This window comes from Lampris incognitus, chromosome 13 (genome assembly GCF_029633865.1).
Source record: "Lampris incognitus isolate fLamInc1 chromosome 13, fLamInc1.hap2, whole genome shotgun sequence".
Taxonomy (NCBI): domain Eukaryota; kingdom Metazoa; phylum Chordata; class Actinopteri; order Lampriformes; family Lampridae; genus Lampris; species Lampris incognitus.
In genome coordinates, this window is record NC_079223.1 from 3,243,661 (window position 1) to 3,266,045 (window position 22,385).

A 22,385-nucleotide genomic window follows, 5' to 3' on the forward strand; every position below is an offset into this window, starting at 1 on the left:
GTAGGTAGGTAGGTAGGTCTTTATTTCAAACATAGAAAGCAAAATGTAATTATTTTAAATACAACAAACATTACATGTTCGAAAAGGAGCAGGAGGAAGTTTCTACTTATAATATCCTGCCCCCTCTCTGATGATCAATCTATACAATCTATACAATCTCATTAATAGACTATCTTTTACACATCAGAGTATGCCTTGCTCAATGACTTACCTTGTCAATGAGTCAAAAAAAAAACTATAGTTATGATGGAAATTAAAAATGGAATAAAAATAAGAAAAATAGTGAAAAAATTAAATTAATTTATGTGTCTGTGTGTGTTGGTGCATGTGTGTGTAAGCAAAGGAATTAAAGCAATAAAAACACCGAAAACAAGCGGGAAAAAACCCAGATTATAAAAGCAATAATGGTGTAAAATACTGGGAAAAAACTGTTATTTCGTTAAACTCATACTGCCTACTGTAGCACATGAGAGCTACCTGCCCTGCAAGTATAAACCAACTGTGTGTGTGTGTGTGTGTGTGTGTGTGTGCGCGCTCAACAGCGATGCAATGCATTCTCTGACAAACATGCAGACAGTCTAGCATAACTATCATACATTTAGCATAAGGGGTTCGCGCGCGCACGCACGCACGCACGCACACACACACACACACACACACACACACACACACACACACACACACACACACACACACACACACACACACACACACACACACACACACACACACACACACACACACACACACACACACACACACACACACAGAGTCCGACACACGGGACAGCAGCAGCAGCCAGACATGTGGTCTGGTGGGCAGCAGGACGGTCCATGGGTCCATCTGAACAACATGTGATTAAAAGCGACTCAGGAGTGTTGCTGTGTGAGACCTACGGGATGTGGAACCTGCACACAGTCAGGCTGTAGCCATCTGCTTCAACTCTTACTACAGCAAGAGGGCAGAGGGGGGAGGAGCGAGGGGAGAGGGGAGCAGGGAGCGGGGAGAGGACTGAGGACTGAGGGTTCAGGGACAGATGAGATAGAGAGGAGGAAGGTTAGGCAGAAAGCGGGGGAAGCACAGAACTTTTTTTTTTCTAAAAAAGGACCTGTAACGTAGGGTTCGTACTCATGTATTATGAACGTGCATGTTATTTTCATGTCATGAAGCTCCTCCTGAACTATTTCACACACTCCAAACAAGCCCTGCAAGAAAAACACTTGTTTCCAAGTCGCCGCAGGACCAACAGCCTCCTGCCAGCGCAACAGGCCGACCACACCTCCACCCTCTCTCCCTACGGCACACCTGTCAACAACCCCATCATATACATCCGCTACATACTAGAGTAATGTGTTACCATACACATGTGTACACAATAATCAAAATATTGCTATAAACTGAACTCATATAAACTCCTCATAATCACATCTCTTGTTTTGTTTTGGGTTTTTTTGCCTTCCCCCCCCCATTTTTCTCCCCAATTGTACCCAGCCAATTACCCCAATTACCCCACTCTTCCGAGCCGTCCCGGTCTCTGCTCCACCCCCTCTGCTGATCCGGGGAGGGCTGCAGACTACCACATGCCTCCTCCTATACAAGTGGAGTCACCAGCTGCTTCTTTTCACCTGACAGGGAGGAGTTTCACCAGGGGCACGTAGCACGTGGGAGGATCATGCTATTCCCCCCAGTTCCCCCTTCCCCCTGAACAGGCACCCCAACCGACCAGAGGAGGCGCTAGTGCAGCGACCAGGACACATACCCACATCTGGCTTCCCACCTGCAGACACGGCCAATTGTGTCTGTAGGGACGCCCGACCAAGCCGGAGGTAACACAGGGATTTGAACCAGCGAGCCCTGTGTTGGTAGACAATGGAATAGACTGCTACGCCACCCGGACGCCCAGATTTCTTGTCTGAATGTAAATGTAGTCTCTTTGATGACAGAAGTCAGGATGAGAAGGTTCCGTCACCATGGGTGGGTCTCCTTCATCACAAAGGGAATGTTGAGCAGCACAGTGAGAGTTAAAGCATTTCCTCTCTGGGCTTCATTATATCGCAGGATTTATCTCCCAGCGAGTGACTGTTGCATTATGCTCTTAAAATACTCTGATTATTCCCTTCTTGTCTCAGTTTGTGCAGAATCAAGAATACTTCTGAATTCTCAAACAAGTCTCAGATATTGCACACGAATGTCATCACTTTTATGCTGTAAGCTGAGGTCTGTGTTGGCATTACACTTCTCTCCTCGCGGCAGTCCCGAGTTTCACCCCAGTGTTTCTCATGAGGGGGCCTTAGGCGACAAAAGATGAGTCAGTTGATCATTATGTGATTCATAAATCTGATATTTGAATTCATCTCATTTGATAGGGAACATGAGATGAAGGATATCCAACCTGACGATCTGAACGCCACCCGTGAGCGTTAGATATGGCAGAAGTGTAACCTGAACGGGACACAACAGTGACCACAACCGTGGTTATGAATGCAGTAAATAGTAAAGACCGATAATGTATTTCTTTTTTGCACGGTATATAAAGTCTCCCTCCATCCATTATCCAAGCTGCTTACCCCAACCGGGGTAGCAGGATGCTGGAGCCTATTCCAGCAGTCATTGGGTGGTAGGCGGGGAGACACCCTAGACAGGCCGCCAGTTCATCACAGGGCCAAGACACACACACACACACACACACACACACACACACACACACACACACACACACACACACACACACACACACACACACACCTAGAGACAATTTAGTACGGCTGATTCACCTGACCTACATGTCTTTGGACTGTGGGAGGAAACCGGAGCCCCCACAGGAAACCCACGCAGTCACGGGGAGAACATGCAAACTCCACACAGAGGACGACCCAAAGGTTGGACTACCCTGGGGCTTGAACCCAGGACCTTCTTTCTGCTAGGCGACCATGATAACCACTGCGCCACCGTGCCGTAGAAAGACACCAATAACTCCTTTATTCCTTTAAAGGTGAGATGAATTAAAAAATGCCTTTTTAACCCTTTTATATCACAATCCTGGTCAAATCGAGCACCTATTTAACAATATATGCCAAAAAAATACAAAAAAATCAATTTCTTTGTAATTATATATCAAAATCCAATCATGTTTTCTTCCTGTAAAACAAAATATGATGCATGCTTATGTAGGCTTGAACCAACCAATTTCAACCAATAATATCATGACATCCACCCATCAATCAACTTCCACTTTTAGCAGCACAGAGCTAAGATTCATTAGCTAGCTAGCAACACTTTTCAGTGTTCAAATCAAATTCCTCCCAACATTATGTCCAGCCTGTCTATCCTGTTTCACCAGGAATTACGTCATGATACGCAAGTCAGATACTCTCAAAATGCCGTTCCAGCCAGACTTTAATTGGCTAATTTTGATTAATTGGGTACTCCCTTAAAGACATCTGTACAGACACTCTTCTTATTCTGTTTCTCTACTGTACCCTTACTTGGAGTTTTAAAAAAAAACCTCAACATTGGGTTTGCTGATAAATACTTCAAATTACTACTTTCACATCACATTCTGGAGTCTCAACCAAGCTAACCGACTGATCAGGGCCGCGTACTGAGTGAGCATGCTGACATTTCCCATAAAGCACTTGGCTTTGCCTCAAACTTAACTACACCACCGTCACCCAGTAAAAACGGCAGCTGTGGAAAGCTGTTAACTTTATTGTACTCTCACTGAAGGTGCGAGCGCTACACGCCAACAGGCCACCATGGGAAGGCTTTACTGCAAACAGCGATTTGCACTGGCAATATGAACACACCCACCGAAGTGTGTGTTTGAGAGAGCGAGAGAGAGAGAGAGAGAGAGAGAGAGAGAGAGAGAGAGAGAGAGAGAGAGAGAGAGAGAGAGAGAGAGAGAGACAGAGAGAGAGAGAGAGAGAGAGACAGTATTCTACCTTATCCAGTGTTTTACGGAGAACATTGATTTTGGCTGTGTGCGTGTGTCCGTGTGTGTGTGTGTGTGTGTGTGTGTGTGTGTGTGTGTGTGTGTGTGTGTCCGTGTGTGTGTGTGTGTGTGTGTGTGTGTGTGTGTGTGTGTGTGTGTGTGACACCAGCATTTGACCTTTTGTGTTTTATGGGAAACAGCAATACGGCCTTACACTGTGAACACGAGCAGAGAGAGAAAGTGAGTAAATAGGAAGTGTGTGTGTGTGTGTGTGTGTGTCGGGGGGGGGTTATTTGTGTGTTGAGTATGTGGTTTTGTACCTTAAAAGTCTTCAAATTGTAGCAGGAGGGTGCCATACTTAAAATAGCGGCATGGAAACTCATCCATCCATCATCCAAACCGCTTATCCTGCTCTCGGGGTCACAGGGATGCTGGAGCCTATCCCAGCAGTCATTGGGCAGCAGGCGGGGAGACACCCTGGACAGACTGCCAGGCCATCACAAGGCCCCCCCCCCACACATACACACACACACACACACACACACACACATTCATACCTAGGGACAATTTAGTACGGCCAATTCACCAGACCTACATGTCCTTGGACTGTGGGAGGAAACCGGAGCCCCTGGAGGAAACCCACGCAGACACGGGGAGAACATGCAAACTCCACACAGAGAACAACCTGGGACGACCCCCAAGGTTGGACTACCCTCGGGCTCGAACCCAGGACCTTCTTGCTATGAGGTGACCGTACTAACCACTGCGCCACCCTAATGAAAACTAACAGTGCCAGTTTACAAATGAGTACTATATATTGGCGATATTATAACAAAGTCTGGGAATGCTAACAAGTAAGGGCAGTTTAGGCATTAAAGACTACTAGAGTGGCACGACCTGTCAGAACAAATTGTAATGATTATGTTGGCCTGTAGCGCTGTCACCCACAGCCAGTTACATTATGAGAAGCAATAGACAGCATTCAACATGTGAGTCCACAGTGAAGCATAGGTCAAACTTCATAGATTGCATCATTAACCTTTCTGATCAGAAACAACAGTGGCAAAAAAAAAACTTTTCTCTCTGTGGGACACTTTAATGGTACACCTGAAACCCACCAACCACCAATAGGTCTTATAAATACAACAGGATCTCCAAATAATTCCCTGTTGCCTGCTAAAGTTGAAGGCAGATCAGAAAATCTTGATACTCTGAGCAGCATTGGGCTGGTGGGAGGCCGGGCTTATGTCCCACGCTATGTCCAGGCTGGAAATACAGCAAAGCAACCAGTTGCGTGCATGGAAACCACTGTGGTCAGAGGAGCACTAATATGTGGTTGAGTAGCGATCACACCCTCAACAAGAGTCACGAGCAGACAACAGGGACTCTCAAGGGCCAGCTTGAAGTAACTTCTGAACTGCGGTGTGTCACAGCGGGGACCCTCAAATTATTTTCAGATGTCAAAAAAAGCTTTCAGCCGGGAGCCAAGTGGTGCTTTTGCACTTAAAAAGACAAAGTCTACTTAAAGCCATCAAGACAGGAACAAGAAGAACATCTTTTGTAAATATTTTTATCCAAGGCAAGAGTGAAGACTATACTGAACAGGAAATGCTCTTTCATACCAATGCCCTCGGTGACATTCATATATTTATACACGCGTTCACATCTTGGCGCTGCTTTATACAACTGCTGTCTATTACAGTTGGTCACTGAGCAATTTCATTGGAGCAGTTGGGGTTCAACTATTTTTCCTCGGGGCAATAACACAGCAGCACTAGTTGAGGGAAAGAGGAACACTTGTCATTTACTTTTCCAAAACATGCTTTTGCAACCAATGTGGAATTCTTGGTTCCAACCTTTCCAATAAAACACCGATTCTCTATCCACTTGGCTACTGCCGCCTCCAAATTACAGTAATAACATGAAGAAGAAATGGATGTAAATCACATGTGAAGCAGGCAGAGCCATGTATCAGTACATCTTAGTAAGAATACAAGCTATCACTTGCAGACAACCGATCGATAAATCCCTGCCTGTTTGCCAAACACTCCTCTCTAATAGGTCGTAGTGAGGTCAGACAGGAAGTAGGCGGTCTTCAAATGTGACCTGGGGCAGCATGTAAACTGAAGACTGCAGGCCTCAGACACAAGTCATGTCATTGTGCATCGTACTTGGTTACCAGGCCTGAAAACCTGCAAGAATTATGTTTAAAGTTCTGATTACATTGAAGCAGAGGTAGGTGGAGCTTGTGACATGTGACTACAGTTAGAAACAAAACAAGAAATCCCATCTGCTGGTGCACCAGCAGGGGCACAACTTACAGCAATGGTTAAGGGCAAACCTTTATCTGTTCCTTAGAAATGTAGAGTCCAATGAAACAACAGCAGAACAAAACGCCGGCTCAGGAGAAACAACAGCGAAGATGAGTAAACCAACCGACGAGGATGAAGAAAAGAATGCATGTTGGAAAAAAGACAGGAAGGAGTTGAAAAGAAGTCTGGGAGGGGAGGTTATTGAAGACTTTGAATCCTCGCAGCGTGATGAGCAGTGTTCAGCACCGCACCACCGTGACCACCACGCCACACACACACGCCTCACATGTACACTTATGTACAAACACACACTGATCGGCAGCAATTCCATCAGCAAAAACATACATCTCATGGTAACATACATTAAAAAACACAACAAAATAATATCCAGCAGTAAAAGAAACACACAGAGAGATATCGAAGACAACACTGTTAGAACACTGTATCAGGACACATGAGATTTTTGATTTGTGTTTTTACTTTTGTTGTGTGCCATTTTAATTTTCTGAAGGTACTCACACAAACTATGGGTAAAGATTTTTAATGAATCCGAGTCAACGTTTTTCAACTCCCATAGAGTGTTCTATCAGAAAATGTTGTCATATGTCACACATAGATAGATAGATAGATAGATAGATAGATAGATAGATAGATAGATAGATAGATAGATAGATAGATAGATAGATAGATACTTAGTTTGACAAAAGAAAAAATGACTCACAATATCTCATCATTTTGGAATTCCAGAACGCCATGCGTGTCCTCAAAGTCTTCTCCGCCACCTCTGGCCGTCCCCTCCACTGTCTTGTAGGGCAGCATGACAACGCCTCGAGCTCCTGACGTCCTCAGCACCTTTACCTCCATGTTTCCCACGCTCTCACTCACATGGCACACGGGCTCCTCGAACGTAAAGATACCAGCATGGTCGTCGTCGAAGATGGTGACCGTCGCTGTGGAGGGCAAGCCAATGCAGGCTACTGAGTCCACGTGATTGGCCGAGTCGCCTTCCTCGGGCTCCTCCCCGTCTGCTGCCAGCACCTTGACGTTGGACAGGTGAATCAGGAAGTTCTCATCCTCCTCAAAGATGTCGTCATCAATAATGCCCACACGGATCTCCTTCACTGTCTCGCCGGGCTTGAACACTACCACGCCTTCAGTGAACTCGTAGTCCGAGCCGGCGTTGGCTGTGCCATCCTCTGTCCGGAACTCTACAGAAACTGTCTTGGTCAGGTCGCCCCCCCGGCGCACCACGTTCACTGCCACAGTGCCGCAATTCTCTAAACACTGGTAGGAGCCGGGATCGAAGAAGATTTTGGAGATGGGGTCATTGTCGCCGGTGTCGGAGCGGACCTCATGCATACTAACTGCCTTGCGTGCCTGGTCGGCGGCATGCTTCTTCAAAATGTTGCCCGCGCCCGTCATCAGCCGTGTTGCCTGGCAACGGTAAAAGGCCCGGCTCTTCTGCTGCTGGCTCAGGACCTGGTAATTGGCTAGCTCTATAAGCTGCTCCACCTATTGTTGGGAGGAAAAAAAAGGAAATATACAAGTATTAATTCACCAGCATGACTTTCTAATAATTATAATCATGTTATTAATCATATCTTAATTAATTACATAATTATGTCAATATTAACGTATTTCATTCAAGAAAAACTTTTTGTTAAAAACAAACTCACGCTACTCAACAGAAAAATACAAAAATATCAGAGCAGAAAAAACATGTCGACAACTAATACTGTTGAAAAGTTCAAGCGACGTTAAGGAAACAGTCTAACAGGTCGGCTGCTGGCTCACATCCGAGGCTCAGTAAGATATAAGAAGTATTCTATGAGATATATGCTACAGTTTATTATGATAAAATGCTATTTACTTATCAGAAATTTAGGATGGGAGGTCTTTCATATGCAATATAGGGGTTTGACAAAATAATGACAATATAAAAATATGCTAATAATAATAACAATAATGATAATTACAGCTTATGAAGATAATTCTGGCAATAATTCTGCTACCAGTAACAGTAACAATAATTTTTTGGTATCTACCAATCAGCAATTAAAATCGAAATTTCCCATGGAAATTTACAAGTTCTTTTAAAATAACAACCATCCCATGCCGTACACATTGTGAGCTCAGTATCAAACTGTTTTCTTCTATTCCCTCTTATAGGGTTCCCTTCTCATCGGCTTAACTGCTAGCCTGACCACAAACATTCAGTTCAATTCATTTACTGTCGTTAAAAATGTAACCCAAAAACAATGTGCAGGCACATGTTAAAAATGAAATAAGGGCTGCGGCTTCACCAAACAGTGCAAGACAGACACAGACAAACACAGTATAAGATATACACACATAAAGACCAAAAGCTAAAAATAAGTTAAAAAAGAGCTGGAGTACAAAATATTCGAAAATATCCACAGACATTCAGTGGGTAGCCAGGTTCAGGTGGGCAACAGCTTGTGGAAAGAAGCCATTTTTGAGCCTGGTAGTGCAGGCTCTGAGGCTCCTGTAGCGCCTCCCAGAGCGCAGGGGGGAGAACTAACCCCCCCCCTACCACTATATTTACAAATAAGACCTTCAAGGCACCCATATTTCTCTTGGAGAATTCATTTCCTTTGGATTCCTATGTTTCTCGATTGGTGAGAAAACTCCAGTGTTGTGTGTCCTGGCCTATCAGCAACCCAAGCAAAGAGTCCATATACAAATTCTCTGAAGTGTTATCCCTGCTTATTCCAAACTACTGACAAGATCTGTGTTCCGGTTGATTTTAATATTCATGTCTGTCGTGTCTTGCAACCTCTGGCAAATGATTTTACTGCGATGATCATCTGACTCAATTCCAACAAGAATTTAATCTCACTAGAAGCGACTTTTACATATTCCTACAAATAAGACACTATTTACAAGCACATTCTGGTGGCAACAGATATATAAAGTACCATCTTACGATGAAATATTTTTCATATCAACAGTAAAGGGAATAATAAAACATAATTTAACATCACATAATATACTTCAGCCCATATCAATGGGTAACACTCTGAATATTAAAGAAAAATGGGAGCTAGAAATGAATATTATAAATGAATATGAAATCTGGGAAAATTCATATAGAGATGGACACAAACTAAGAAAGAGTCCAATATGGAAAGAGTTTGACTGGAAGGTCAAAATTAGGTTTTTCAAAACTCCCCTTGTTATATATAACAAGATATAGTGGGGCATCAAGCTTATGCTGGAGAGAGTGTAGTGTGGACATGTTGGAAACCACACACACATTTTTTTTGGAAAGATGTCCAAATGGATTTGATTTATGACTAAACCTAGCATGCTATTTTAGGTGTGGTTCCAGATGACCTGGTAAGAAACCAAAAAAATCCACTTAATTGCAAAAAAATTAACTAGTAACTGGAAAAATACAAACCCTCCAAAAATACAAGGTTGGAGGATGAAAATAAAAGAAATATATATTACAGAAAGCATATCTGCAAAATTAAAACTAAGAACAGATATATTTAATGTTGACTGGGCCCCTGTCATATCCAAATTCCAAAGACTATGTGAAAGTATGTGAAGTACATGAGTATGACCAGAACCCTTATCTCTCATTGTGATACAGTTCCATATACATGTTGAAAAATTTAAAACCAAGGGTCTTTTGGATAGAACAGTAAACTTATTTCTTCTAACTAAACAGATCATTTTCTGATGAAATAAGAAACTTACTGACCCTTGGCTCTTATCTCCTATCTTTCCTACTGACTCCATTCTTGGTCCAGTTTGCTGTTCCAAGGCACATAACACGTCTTTTTATTGCTATGCTGATGACATACAACTTTATCCCCACTTAACATTCTTAGAGACCATCTTAGTGACATTAAATATTGGATGTTTCAGAAATGTATTCCGATTTAATACATATACACACACACACACACACACACACACACATACACACACATTTACGCATGCATGCGCGCGCACACACACACACACACACACACACACACACAAACACACACACCATCATCATTAGTGGTCACTCCGGGTCGACTATGACTGTTCATTTTTTTTTCTTGATCCTTATGGGTCTTCAGGTGGGCGTAAAGGCCAGTTCTGGAGCCGCATTTCCGGGCAATGTGGGCAAGAGCGTGAAGGTGTGGTTGAGGATGTGGTTTGGGCCTTTCTGGTAAATTGTTCCTTTCCGAGTCTGAGCTTGTTTTCAGCAGCACGGTGGAGAGTTCATGGGTGTAGCGCAAAGCACCCTCACATTTTCCTCACCCTCACGTCTGTTTTTTGCTGCTTGTCCCCAGGTGTTAAGGTCAATGCCAAACCTTTTGATGTGGGCCTTGATGTTCTTTGTATTGCTTATTTTGTCCTCCTGGGGCATGGCATCCTGTCACAAGCTGCGAGTAAAGGACTTGTTTCACAAGCCGAGTGTCAAAAATGTGGAAAACATGGCCAGTCCATCTCAGCTGATGTTGTGCGATGGTGGTGGTTTATAAAAGGCATGTTGGCCTTCTCAAAGACACCGAAGTTGGAGTGTTTATCTTCCCAGCTGATCTTAAGGATCTTCCTGAGGTATCACTGTTGATTTGCCTTGAGTGCATTCAGATGCCTGCTTTATGTGGTCCATGTTTCTGACCCATACAGTAGGGTGGGAAGCACTACCACTTTGTACAGAAAAATTTTTGTTCTGGCCTGAAGGTGGCAGCTTTCAAAAACACTTTTTCTCATTCTTGAGAAGGTCTGGCTGGCACAACTAAGATGACAGTGTATTTTGATGTCAATGTTGGCTCTGGGGAGAGAGAAGGCTGCCAAGATATGGGAACTTCCAAATTTTTCGAGTCTGGTGTTGTCTACAGAGATGGATGGGGGCAGAGCAGACATATTTCTGCTGGGTGGGGGTTGGTAGAGGATATGAGTCGTTTTTTATGTTAATGGCCAGGCCAAGCTGCTAGTATTCCTTTGCAAAGGCATCCAGTACGCTCTTCTCTCTTCTGCAAGGGACACTAAGGCATTGTCATCGACATACTGCAGCTCAATGATGAATGTGGTGGTGGTTTTACTTTTGGCCCTGAATCTGTAAATGTTGGGAAGATTTCCATCATTTCTATAAATGAGTTCAACTCCCTGAGGTAGATTGGGACCAGTGAGGTGGAGGATGGTGGCAGAGAACAGGGTTGGGGCAATGGCCCAGCCTGGCTTAACTCCTGTGTGGACCTTGAAGGACTCTGTCTCATCTCAGTAACTGCTGAGTACTCTAGCTGACAAATTGTCATGTAGTAGTCATACTCTGGTATATTTGTCAGGGCAGCCTATTTTTGACAGAACTAGCCAGAGGCCCTGGTGGTTTATGGAATCAAAAGTTTTGGTTAAGTCTATAAAGGCCATGTACAATGGTTGATTCTGTTCCTGGGGCTTTTTCTTGGAATTGGCGAGCAGTAAAAATCATGTCCATAATGCCTCTGTTAGGACAAAAAACACTCTGGGATTCTGGAAGGATTTCCTTCCTATTGGGAGGAGTCTGTTGGTCAAGACTTTACCCAGAGCTTTCTCTGTGGTGGAAAGCAAGGAAATACCACAGTAGTTTCCACACTCTGCATTGTCCCCTTTCTTAAAGACAGAGACGATGAGTGTATCCAAGTTGCGCAGGGATTCCCTCTTTTTCCCATATTTTATGTAACAGGGCATTGATATGTTGGAGTGTAGATCCACCTGCCCGACCAGTACTTCTGCCTGTATTCCATCAGGAACAGCAGCCTTGCTGATTTCCATCTTCCTGCTGGCCTCTTGGACTTCTCTAAGACTAGGTGGTGCTCCTCTTCTTTGGGTTGTTGGATGAGTTGTTGGAGAGCATCCATCTCAGGGCTAGAGTCCTGGTTTAAAATGTCCTGGTAGTGCTCTTACCATCTTTCTTTGATTGATTTGTTGTCTGTTATCAGTGTGTGCCCATCTTTGGAGTGAAGGGGGATTAGATGGTGGGAGCTGGGGCCATATATTGCTTTAGTAGCATTGAAGAAGCCTCTGGTATCCCCAGAGTTTGCAAGGTGTTGGATTTCAAGGGCCTTCTTAATCCACCACTGCTTATTCAATTCCCTGACCTTGCTTTAGATGGCTGACTGCTCTTGCATGGGCAGCTGGTTTATTTTGGCAGTTGATGTCATTCTGTCCCATGGTAAAGGCTTGCCTCTTGATGTTGATTATCTATTGGATTTCCAGGTCATTCTCATCAAACCAATCTTGGTGGTTCTTCATCTTATCTTGTCCGTCTTCAGTTGACTCGACTACTGTCTTTGCAGGTTTTTCTAAAAAAAAAAATCGATCAAACAGCTGCAGCTGATTCAGAACGCTGCTGCTCGAGTCGTTACTAAGACCAAAGAGTGTATCACATCACTCCAGTCCAGAGGTCACTACATTGGCTCTCTGTCCATCAAAGAATTGATTTTAAAACTCTGCTCTTGGTTTATAACGCCCTGAAAATTTAGGGCCAAAATACATTTCTGATCTACTGTTACACTATGAACCACCCAGGCCACTCAGATTGTCTGGCACAGGTATGCTTTCTGTCCTCAGAGTCAAAACTAAACATGGAGAGGTAGCTCTTAAGTTTGTATGCACCACATATCTGGAACAAACCCCCTGAAAACTGTAGGTCTGCTACAACTCTCAGTTCTTTTAAATCTAGGCTGAAGACTTTCCTCTTGGTTGCTGCCTTTTGTTGAATAAAGCTTGAAGCTTTTATTGGGGTTTTTTTTTTTAATATACTTTATTTTGTTCTCTTGATGCCTTTTGTGTTTTGTGTGGAGCACTTTGAATTGCCTTGTTGCGGAGATGTGCTATATGAATAAATTTCCCTTGCCTTGCATTGATCAGCGGCACAGATGGAGTGTTGGCTATAAAATGCATGTATTTTGATGTCTTTGTAGCTATTATGCAACAAATAGCTGGAATAAACTTTCAGAAGATTTGAGACTTGCTCCAACACTGGCTACTTTTAAATCCATATGAAAAACATTTGTTTACCATTGCTTTCTGCTAAACTGCAAACCTTGCACTTTGACTTTTGCAAAGTTGTAAACTTTGCATCACATTTTGATTTTATTATTTTATTCTTTCATTTAAATGTCTTTCTATGAATTGTTAAATCCTTTTTTATTGTGTATATATAAACATATTATACAATAATATATGTATATATGTAATATATGTAATATATATATACACTATATATACACATTGCTTCTTATTTGTTGAGCACTATCCCTACCGTTGAGTGTTTCTTTTAACAAAGTTTTACATATACATATATATATATATACACCTTTTTTTTCCGAAACCGTCAATGGTGTTGTGAGTGCTCAGCTAATGAGGAGCGGAATATCAACACGGTTACAGGAAATTTTTTTTTAATACTTTGACGCTGAGCAACGCAAACTGTATGATTGTTTGTTGAAACACATTAGAAGTTACTACCCCATTGGTTGTTATAGTCTGAATGTTTCCCCATCTGATTGGTCACTGTCCAACCGAAATTAGGGGCATGACGCTGGGCAATGCAAACTGTATGATTCTTTGTTGAAACACATTAGCAGCTGATGAGTGCGAGACGCACAAAACAGGCCTGTACTGCAATGTATTAAAATCTTTTTTCCTGTATCCGTGTTGATATATATGTATATATATATATATATTTTTTATGTAAGGCACATTGAATCTGCCTTGTGTATAAAATGTGCCATGTAAATTGCCTTGACTTGCCTTGCCTTATGTCCAAGAGTGGTTTTACAGGTGCCAGTGATTGCAGTCCTGAGCATATTCCAGTAGCTTTCAATATCATCTAGATACTGCTTGGGCATTGATGTACTGAGCATAGCCTGGAAGTGTTGATGAGAGGAGGTGTCAAGTCAGTTATTCGAGGTTGAGCTTTGGACAGCTCTGCTTTTTTTGCACCCTTCTTTTCTGGTGAAGATGGATGGACAGGGTGGAGCGAATAAGGTGGTGGTCAGTCCAGCAGTAATCTGCACTGACTATCACTCTGGTGTTTAGTACCTCTCATCGGTCTTTTTGATGGACGACAATGTAGTCAATGAGGTGCCAGATGTTAGAACGAGGGTGCCTCCTGGTTATTTGTTCTCGCAGAAGTTTGTTGGTGATGGTAATGCTGTGTTCTGAGCATGTTGTTAACAGCAGGATGCCATTGGAGTTTGTTTTCCAACTCCTTCCTTGCCAATTATGCCTGTACACAAGTTGTAATTTCGTCCCACTCTGGTATTGAAATCTCCAAGCAGAATTAGCTTATCCTCCTTGGAGACTTTGGTGAAAACATTGTCCAGGTCAGCCGAGAAGGTCTCCTATCTTGTGAGTCAAGTATTGGAGCGTATGCACTGATGACAGTGATGCTTTGGTTATACCAGTTGTATTGTCATCAGCCATTCATTGATGCCCAGAGGAAGCTCACTCAGCAAGGTGGCAAATGAGGCTGTTTTTGATGGCAAAGTGAACATCATGAATCCTCAGCTCATCAGCTTCTTTTCCTTTCAAGAACAAAGTGTAATCCCCCTTCTCCTCTTTCAGCTGCCCTTGGTTGGCCAGTCGGGTTTCAGAAAGTGTGACAATATCAATCTGGAATCTCCTCAGCTCTCAGGCGATGATGGCAGTATGCTGTTCAGGTTGATCACTGGACTGATTGTCCATGAGGGTTCGTATGTTCCAGGCACCAAAACATACAAGTTTCTGTTTCTGACCACATGGTGGTGATCCCTTTGGATGCGGTGGTCCAGATAGGGGGTTTGAGGCAGACTATGCTTGCGCCACCTTTTCTAGCCCCCTCCCCAACTAGGGTGAGCAGAGAGCTAAATAGGGCTGTTCAGTCATGGGTGCAGCAGCCAAGAGGCCCCTTTGCCTCAGTCCAAGGGCTTAGCAACTGATCATACATCCACCACCTGTGTACCAGGTTGTGGCTAGGGGCTGTCAGACTTCACTGTCCTGCCCCCGTCACCTCTTCCTGATCACCACAGGGCTTTGACCTAGGATGCTAATGGGTTGATTCCCTTGCAGGAGGGCGCCTGCATGCGACAGCTTTTTACGTGGAGTGACTGATGCACCTAGAGCCACCACATAGTCCTTGGCAGGGGGTGGCCAGAGTCCAATAGCGTGGCGAACCAAGATGATTGGGGACCACCCTCTGTTGCAGCCTTCATTTGCCTTCGCTGCGGTTGTGACTTGAGACATCGTACACAAGTTTCGTTGTTGAGGTCGTTATTGGATAGCACTGCATCTGGAACCTCCCCCTTGACCTATCTGCTTTGGGTGACCCTACCAGGAGTCAAACTCTGGACGGCATAGCTCTTGGGATCGTTAACACACACAAGCTTCTCCACCATGGCAAGGTGGAAAGCCAGGACACATGTGCGTGCGCGCACGCGCACACGCGCGCGCGCGCGCACACACACACACACACACACACACACACACACACACACACACACACACACACACACACACACACCTGCCAAGGAAAAAGCTATTGAACAAGGTTATCCTGGTGTCACACTGCATTAAAAACCTTTGTGTGGCACTTACCAGTGCCCTACGGTTTCATAAACAGGTTTCTTCTGTTTTTAAGTCAATCTTTTATCAACTGAGAATTATTTCTTATATCTGGACCTTCCTGCCCTGTGCTGACCTGGGAAGTATTCCTTGGTTTTATTTCATCCTGCCTTGATTACTTGACTGATGTAACTCACAGTATTTTGGCATTAATCTTGTATCTATCTCCCATCTCCACCTTGTGCAAAATCCTGCACCAACACTCAACAGTATAATCAAAAGAAGGTATCATATTGCCTGTTCTGACATCTGTACATAAAAATTCGAAACAAGTGTAAAAAACAAGATTTTATTTTTTCTGCCCTTGATTTTTTTTTAACCACTCAAAACCATAAACCAGAGCATAAATTGTTTTTAGTGGAGAAAATGTAAAAAAAAAAGAAGAAAAAAAAGGTCAACCAATCTATCTTTCCCCATTGATAAATAGTATATAATTGTATCAACCACTGGCCTAGTGTGCTGGCTATCCAGTTTCTCCAGCTACCCACCTCTTTATCAGGGTGTTTTTGTTTGAGCTCCTTCAGGATCTTGGCCATGTCTCTTCTGGTCTCCTCCTCATCAAGATCCTTCTCATCGAGCTCCAAGCCCAAAGGACCATCCAAGAAGTCAACACCATGAGAGTTCAGCATCTTCCCATCCATCTCGATGTCCACCTTTGGACCAATGAAGAGACAGTGTATGCACACTCATTATAACAGGGGAATATGAGGGTGATCCCTACTGACCTGGATGTATAAAAGTCATTTAGTATAATTAATTAATTAAGTTTCCTTTATTAATCCCCTTGGGGAAATTCAATTACTGCAAATTAACCCATCCTAGCTGTGATCTGCGTAGCTAGGAGCAGCTGGGCTGCCGCCTTCATGCTGCACCCGGGGACCAACTCCGCTTCTTTTCCCACTGCCTTGGTCCGGGGCACAGACAGGAGCATAAACCCTAACATGCTTGCCTTTTTGATGGTGGGGGAAACCGGAGCACCCGCAGAATACTCCCACCACAGACATGGGGTGAACATGCAAACTCCACACAGAGGACAGCCTAGGATGACCCCCCCCCCCCCCGCCCAATATCATAAGTTTGCTATTCTGTGTATATATCTCGTTTGTTTTGATGTTCCGTGTATGTAATCATTTAATCTTGGATTCAAAAGTTATTAATTGGAATTTTGGTGGCTGGTGGGTATAAGGTAAATAGAAACCATGATTCACACTATCAAAAATTGAGTCGAAATATAACTATTTAAGAAATTAATTCCTTTAAAATGAAAATGATGTTGATTACATTCAAAGCAGAAAGACGGGCTACTCTAAATTGAAAAAAAAGTTAAATTAATTGCAGTGTCTTCAATTAAATTAATTCAATTAAATTAAATTTGACGCACATGATGTGGCACTCCCCATAGCACATCATAAACAGTATCAGGTCATAGTCAAAAACATAAAACTGAAAAGTGACATGGCGCTATGACATGACAAAGGTTCACTTTGCAGATCTCCATTCAGTAACTCAGAGGTAACTGCTCCTGAAACGCATTACCCATGAACTTAGTTCCTTCTTTATAACAGCCTCTAATCTTTCCCAGCTATTATTTTTTTCACTTCTCTGGATGATGAAAGTCTAATTAATTCCTGCTGGGAGACTATTCTATAAATGGTGTACCTCTGGACAAGAAAATAGCTGTGCTTCAAGCGGTGCTTCTACATAGATTCTTATTGATGTGCTAATGAAGGAAATGCTGTTCATGAAACAGTTTTTTTTAGACTGTACATGAAAAGTGCTCAGTATGAATGCAATCACCATCATCTTCTTCATTGTCATTATTTTTATCACGTAGTGATTTTGACAGAGTGAGAAGTGGAATTAACCTCTTGTCTTGCTAATATTGAATATGGATCAAGAAGGACAAGGATATACTCATTTATCAGGGTAAATGCATGCTAAAACCATTAATTTAATTAAACGGATTTTGCACTTTTGTAAAGATTTTGAGATTTTGTTGCTGCCTTGACTGGTGCAAATTTCCTTTTGATATGGATGTAGCTGGGTCCTTTCTTATCAACTCTCTGCTACAGGTCTCATCTTAAACCTCACCCCTTCTTTTTCTGCAAACTAATAAATAGAACTATTCCATTTTAAAAATGGCAAAGATAAGTCTATAGTAGCAGCAGAAATGCTAGTGACAGTTGTAAAACTGGTAGTAGTGCTAGTAGAAGAAGTAATAGTGGCAGTAGCAGCTAAGGTAGCAACCATGGTATTAGTAGCAAACAGTGGAAGTAGTTGGAGCAGAAGTAGTAGTTGTAGTAATAGTGGTGGTTGCAGCAATAGTAATAACCATGGTATTTAGTAGAGAATAATGGCGGTATTCAAAGTAGTTGCACTGTTTTGTGTATACCTTGGAGGGAAGTGGCCGATCTCCTTCCGTCTCAATGATCATGCCGCGCTGCTTGCCAGCCCGGTAACGCTTGTACACATACTTGTAGAAGAGCAGACGCCGATCGGCCACCCAGGCAAACAACACACAGATGGGGAAGAAGAAGAGTGTGAGAAGTCCCTCCCACACCTGCACCACACCTGGTGAGATCACAGCTAGGATCAGGTAGAGCCAAATGTAAGCAAAGATACTCCAGGTGGCCGTGACGAAGAAGACACGCAAGTGCTTGACCTTCCTTGTCTCACCGTCCGGCACGACATAGACACAGATGCCAATGATGACAAACATGTTGAAGGCTGCAGACCCCACAATGGTGGAGGGGCCCAGGGCACCAGCATCAAACCCATGGCCAATGACCTCAATGACAGAGAGCAGGATCTCTGGTGCAGAGGAGCCCAACGCCATGAGAGTGAGGTTGGAAACAGTCTCATTCCAAATGCGGACGGTGGTGGTAGTGGTTTCCCCATTGGGCTTCTTGATGGTGATCTCCTTCTCCTGCGAGGTGATGACCTCGATTGATGCCATAAAGCGGTCCGCAATGATTGAAACTCCCAGGAACATGTAAACCAGGGCAACGAAGTAAACTGTTGCTCGGGCTACTTTGTCCCCAAATGACGGATTCTGAGGCTCCCACACTGGGAGAATTACCCCTTTGGAGCACATCTCGGCCTCTCCACACAAGCTGCGGTTGGTAGACACCGCAGAAACGGAGCCATCCACGCTTGGCTCGGGGGGTGTTCCAGCACATGAGGGGTCAACCTTGAGGAGGAGTATCGCCATGATGACAGCCAACCGCAGGGCAGGGGAAAGGAAGGAGGAGGGATCCCAGCAACTCATGTTGATGTGGAACCTGGTATTATGGGACAGAAGTTAACGGAGATCCCCAACCTGAGAAGAGAGAGGGTGAGAAGGGTTACAATAACTACAAAAACCAAGGCCTAAAAATGTCATTTTACAATACTAAGATTTGAGTGTCTTCAGGATATTGGTTATTAAAATAAATGAAATGTTCAAAAGAGAGAAAATGCGATGAGATGAGATGAGAAAAGAGATGAGAGAAAAGAGAAGCAATAAAATTGAGATGCCAGTGTTTCTTTTTCATGGTAGTTTTTTTTAGGTAGGCATCCATGCTCACTGAGTGATCAGCCTTGTTATTATTGTGGACAGCAGGTCCAAACATAAAAGCTTCTCGAAAATGTGGGTCTATAGGTGATAGCACAGTTCCCATAGCAGCAGAACAGAAAACAGTATTTTCATTTTTCCAAGCCTTAAAAAAAAATCCCAATTTCTAAATTATACAGGTCATAAAACAGCAGAGATTATATATTAAAGAAAATCTAACACAGCAAATCTTTGTTTAAAGCTGATTGCAATAACCAGATATTCCCTTTGTCGTTTTATTTTTGGGATAAACTATGAAGCACTCAAAGGTCAAATTTAACACAGGAAAGTATTAGTACCATAATGCAATAGCTATAATCTTATTACCAGCATATTTGCTCACTATAAGAAAACAAGTCGCTAATTGTTATCCAGTATCTGGAAAACTTCAACGGCCTTGTGCAGTTTCAAGTGAAAAAAACTAGAGGTCCAGAAATAAAATACATGTTCACATGTTTAATTAATGTTTAATTCTGTCCTTCAGATGAGATGTTAAACCAGGTCCTGACCCACTGTGGTCATTAAAGATCCCATGGCACTTATAACAAAGAGTAGGGGGTCCCCGGTGTCCTGGCAACATTCCCAACCTGTCATTGTCCTTCATGCCTTTCTGACTAGACCAAGTTAGTCTCAGACTACCTTGGACTAGTCAGAAAGGCACGAACTGAGGAAGCCTCTTGGATGAGAGGCGAAACGTCTTCACGGATATATACCAAGTCCAGTTGCACCTGATTCAACTCCTTTGGATAACCATGACCTGGATGAATGAGAACATTCACAGACATTCCCAACCTGGCTCTCTCCATCTGGCCACCTTATCATCTCCCCATGTAACTGGCTCAATGATTCCTCCCTCTCCAACTCAAGCTGATGTGTGGCGAGCGTTGTGGTGCAAAATGGCTGCCGTGCATCACCCACGTGGTGCTACATATTGGTGGTGGTTGAAGTGAGCTACACTCTTCAATGTGAAGCACTTTGGGTGTCTTGAAAAACGCTATATAAATGTAATGATTACTATCCATCCATTATCTGAACAGCTTATCCTGCTCTCAGGGTCGCAGGGATGCTGGAGCCTATCCCAGCAGTCATTAGGCGGCAGGTGGGGAGATACCCTGGACGAGCCGCCAGGCCATCACAGGGCCGACACACACACACACACACACACACACACACACACACACACACACACACACCTAGGGACAATTTAGTATGGCCGATTCACCTGACCTACATGTCTTTGGACTGTGGGAGGAAACCAGAGCACCCGCAGGAAACCCACGCAGACACGGAAAGAACATGCAAACTCCACACAGAGGACGACCCAGGATGACCCCCAAGGTTGGACTACCCTGGGGCTCGAACCCAGAACCTTCTTGCTCTGAAGCAACCACGCTAACTACTGCACCATCGTGCTGCCCGATGATGAAAATGACGATGATTATTATTATTATTATCAATTGGTTACAAAAAATGCTAATAAAAAAAGACTTTTCAGTTACTCCATTTTTTGCCAAAGAACTTTTAGAAAAAAACTTCTGCTAATTTTCTAACCAAATTGTTTCAAATCTATTCCAGACAATCATGGTCAATATATTAGCTGTTTCTGGTATGTTTTTCTGGTCATTTACCATGCTAAAAGCTAACCAATAGGACTGGGAATAGGTAGGTACCTCCCCATTCAACAATATTTTTGTGCCGATTTAATACATATTAGATTTTATAATATGACAATATTATAAATATTGCAAAATCCCAGCCCCTATTATCTACAGTGAAATGTGAAAACTGCAATGATCCAAAACTAATGTGCAACAAAACACATTTACTTTAAGCGCCATGTGCGACGAAAGCTTAAAACATGATTATCCTTTGTTGAGAAAACTCAAACAATTCAAACTCAAATATTCAGAGACATAATTATTATAACATCGAACCTCTTCATTGCATCTGTTTGTTGTGCTGGAAACACAGCGATATTAAAATCATCAGAGCTTTGTATTGCAATTCTGCACTGAATCGATCCCCCATCCCCTACCAGCCAACATAGCTTGAGTTCTATTCTATGTTGTTAATCTACAACATAGAATAGAAAAGAACTATTAGACGGCTAGTGAAACAGCTGATAGCCACTGAGGGATTCGAGGATTTACTGGTTAATTAAGGAAAAAGTGGAATATAGTCTGTGACTATCATGGAAGAGATCTAATATCCTGTCACAAAAAAACTATTATACTGCATTTGCAGTGCCCTGCACACACACATACACACACAAACACAATTGACCCCTAATACAATAGAATTTCTACATTTTATTGTAGCACTTTACAGACTTGTAGACTTTCTTAGGCAGCTTAAAAAATACTGGATCAAACATCAACTGCTTGTTCTGTTTTACTCAGCCATTATCGAGTCCATCACAACATCTTACGGTGGCACGGACAGTCAAACACGGAGAAAACTGCAGCGGATTGTCAACAAGGCATGCAAAATCACAGATAATCCACTCCCCTCAGCTTACTCTCTACGTACTAACCGGACTGTAAAGCAAGTAAAGAAGATCATCTCCGACCCTTCATATCCTGCTCATCACCTCCTCTAGCTCCTTCCCTCAGGGAGATGCTACAGATCACTGTCCACTTAAGTCTAAACGCTTCACAAACAGTGTTTCCCCCTAGTTATCAGGACTCTGAATTCCTCCCTACAGTCCCTCATCACACACCACTGACATAAATAGTACCATTCACCTAATTGTTGTGCGTGATGTTTGTTTCTGCTATTGTGTAACTGTATTGTTTGTGATAATATGTGGAGTGTCTGTTGTTGTCCATGTATGTATTGTGCTGCAGAGTTCAAACAAATTCCACCGGCCTTGGTCGTGTGGCTAATAAAACAATCTAATCTGGATAGCAGAGTGTGTGTGCGCATATGTATGTATGTA

General features: G+C 43.1%; 1 protein-coding gene across 9 annotated transcripts in view; it reads right to left on the reverse strand.

The window, feature by feature from the left end:
• Window positions 1-22,385, reverse strand: part of slc8a1b (solute carrier family 8 member 1b) — a 368,951-nt gene that overhangs the window by 313,747 nt on the left and 32,819 nt on the right. For 5 of the 9 annotated variants that reach the window (XM_056291272.1, XM_056291271.1, XM_056291270.1 and 2 more), the window contains exons 1-3: window positions 18,248-18,949; window positions 16,344-16,496; window positions 6,965-7,755 (exon numbers count right to left, since the gene is read on the reverse strand). In XM_056291272.1, coding sequence (XP_056147247.1) covers window positions 6,965-7,755; window positions 16,344-16,496; window positions 18,248-18,949 — 1,646 coding nt within the window. Of the gene's footprint in view, window positions 1-6,964; window positions 7,756-16,343; window positions 16,509-17,063; window positions 17,091-18,121; window positions 19,175-22,385 lie in introns of those variants that run through there. The other 4 variants (XM_056291266.1, XM_056291267.1, XM_056291268.1 and 1 more) reach the window with 3 other exon arrangements.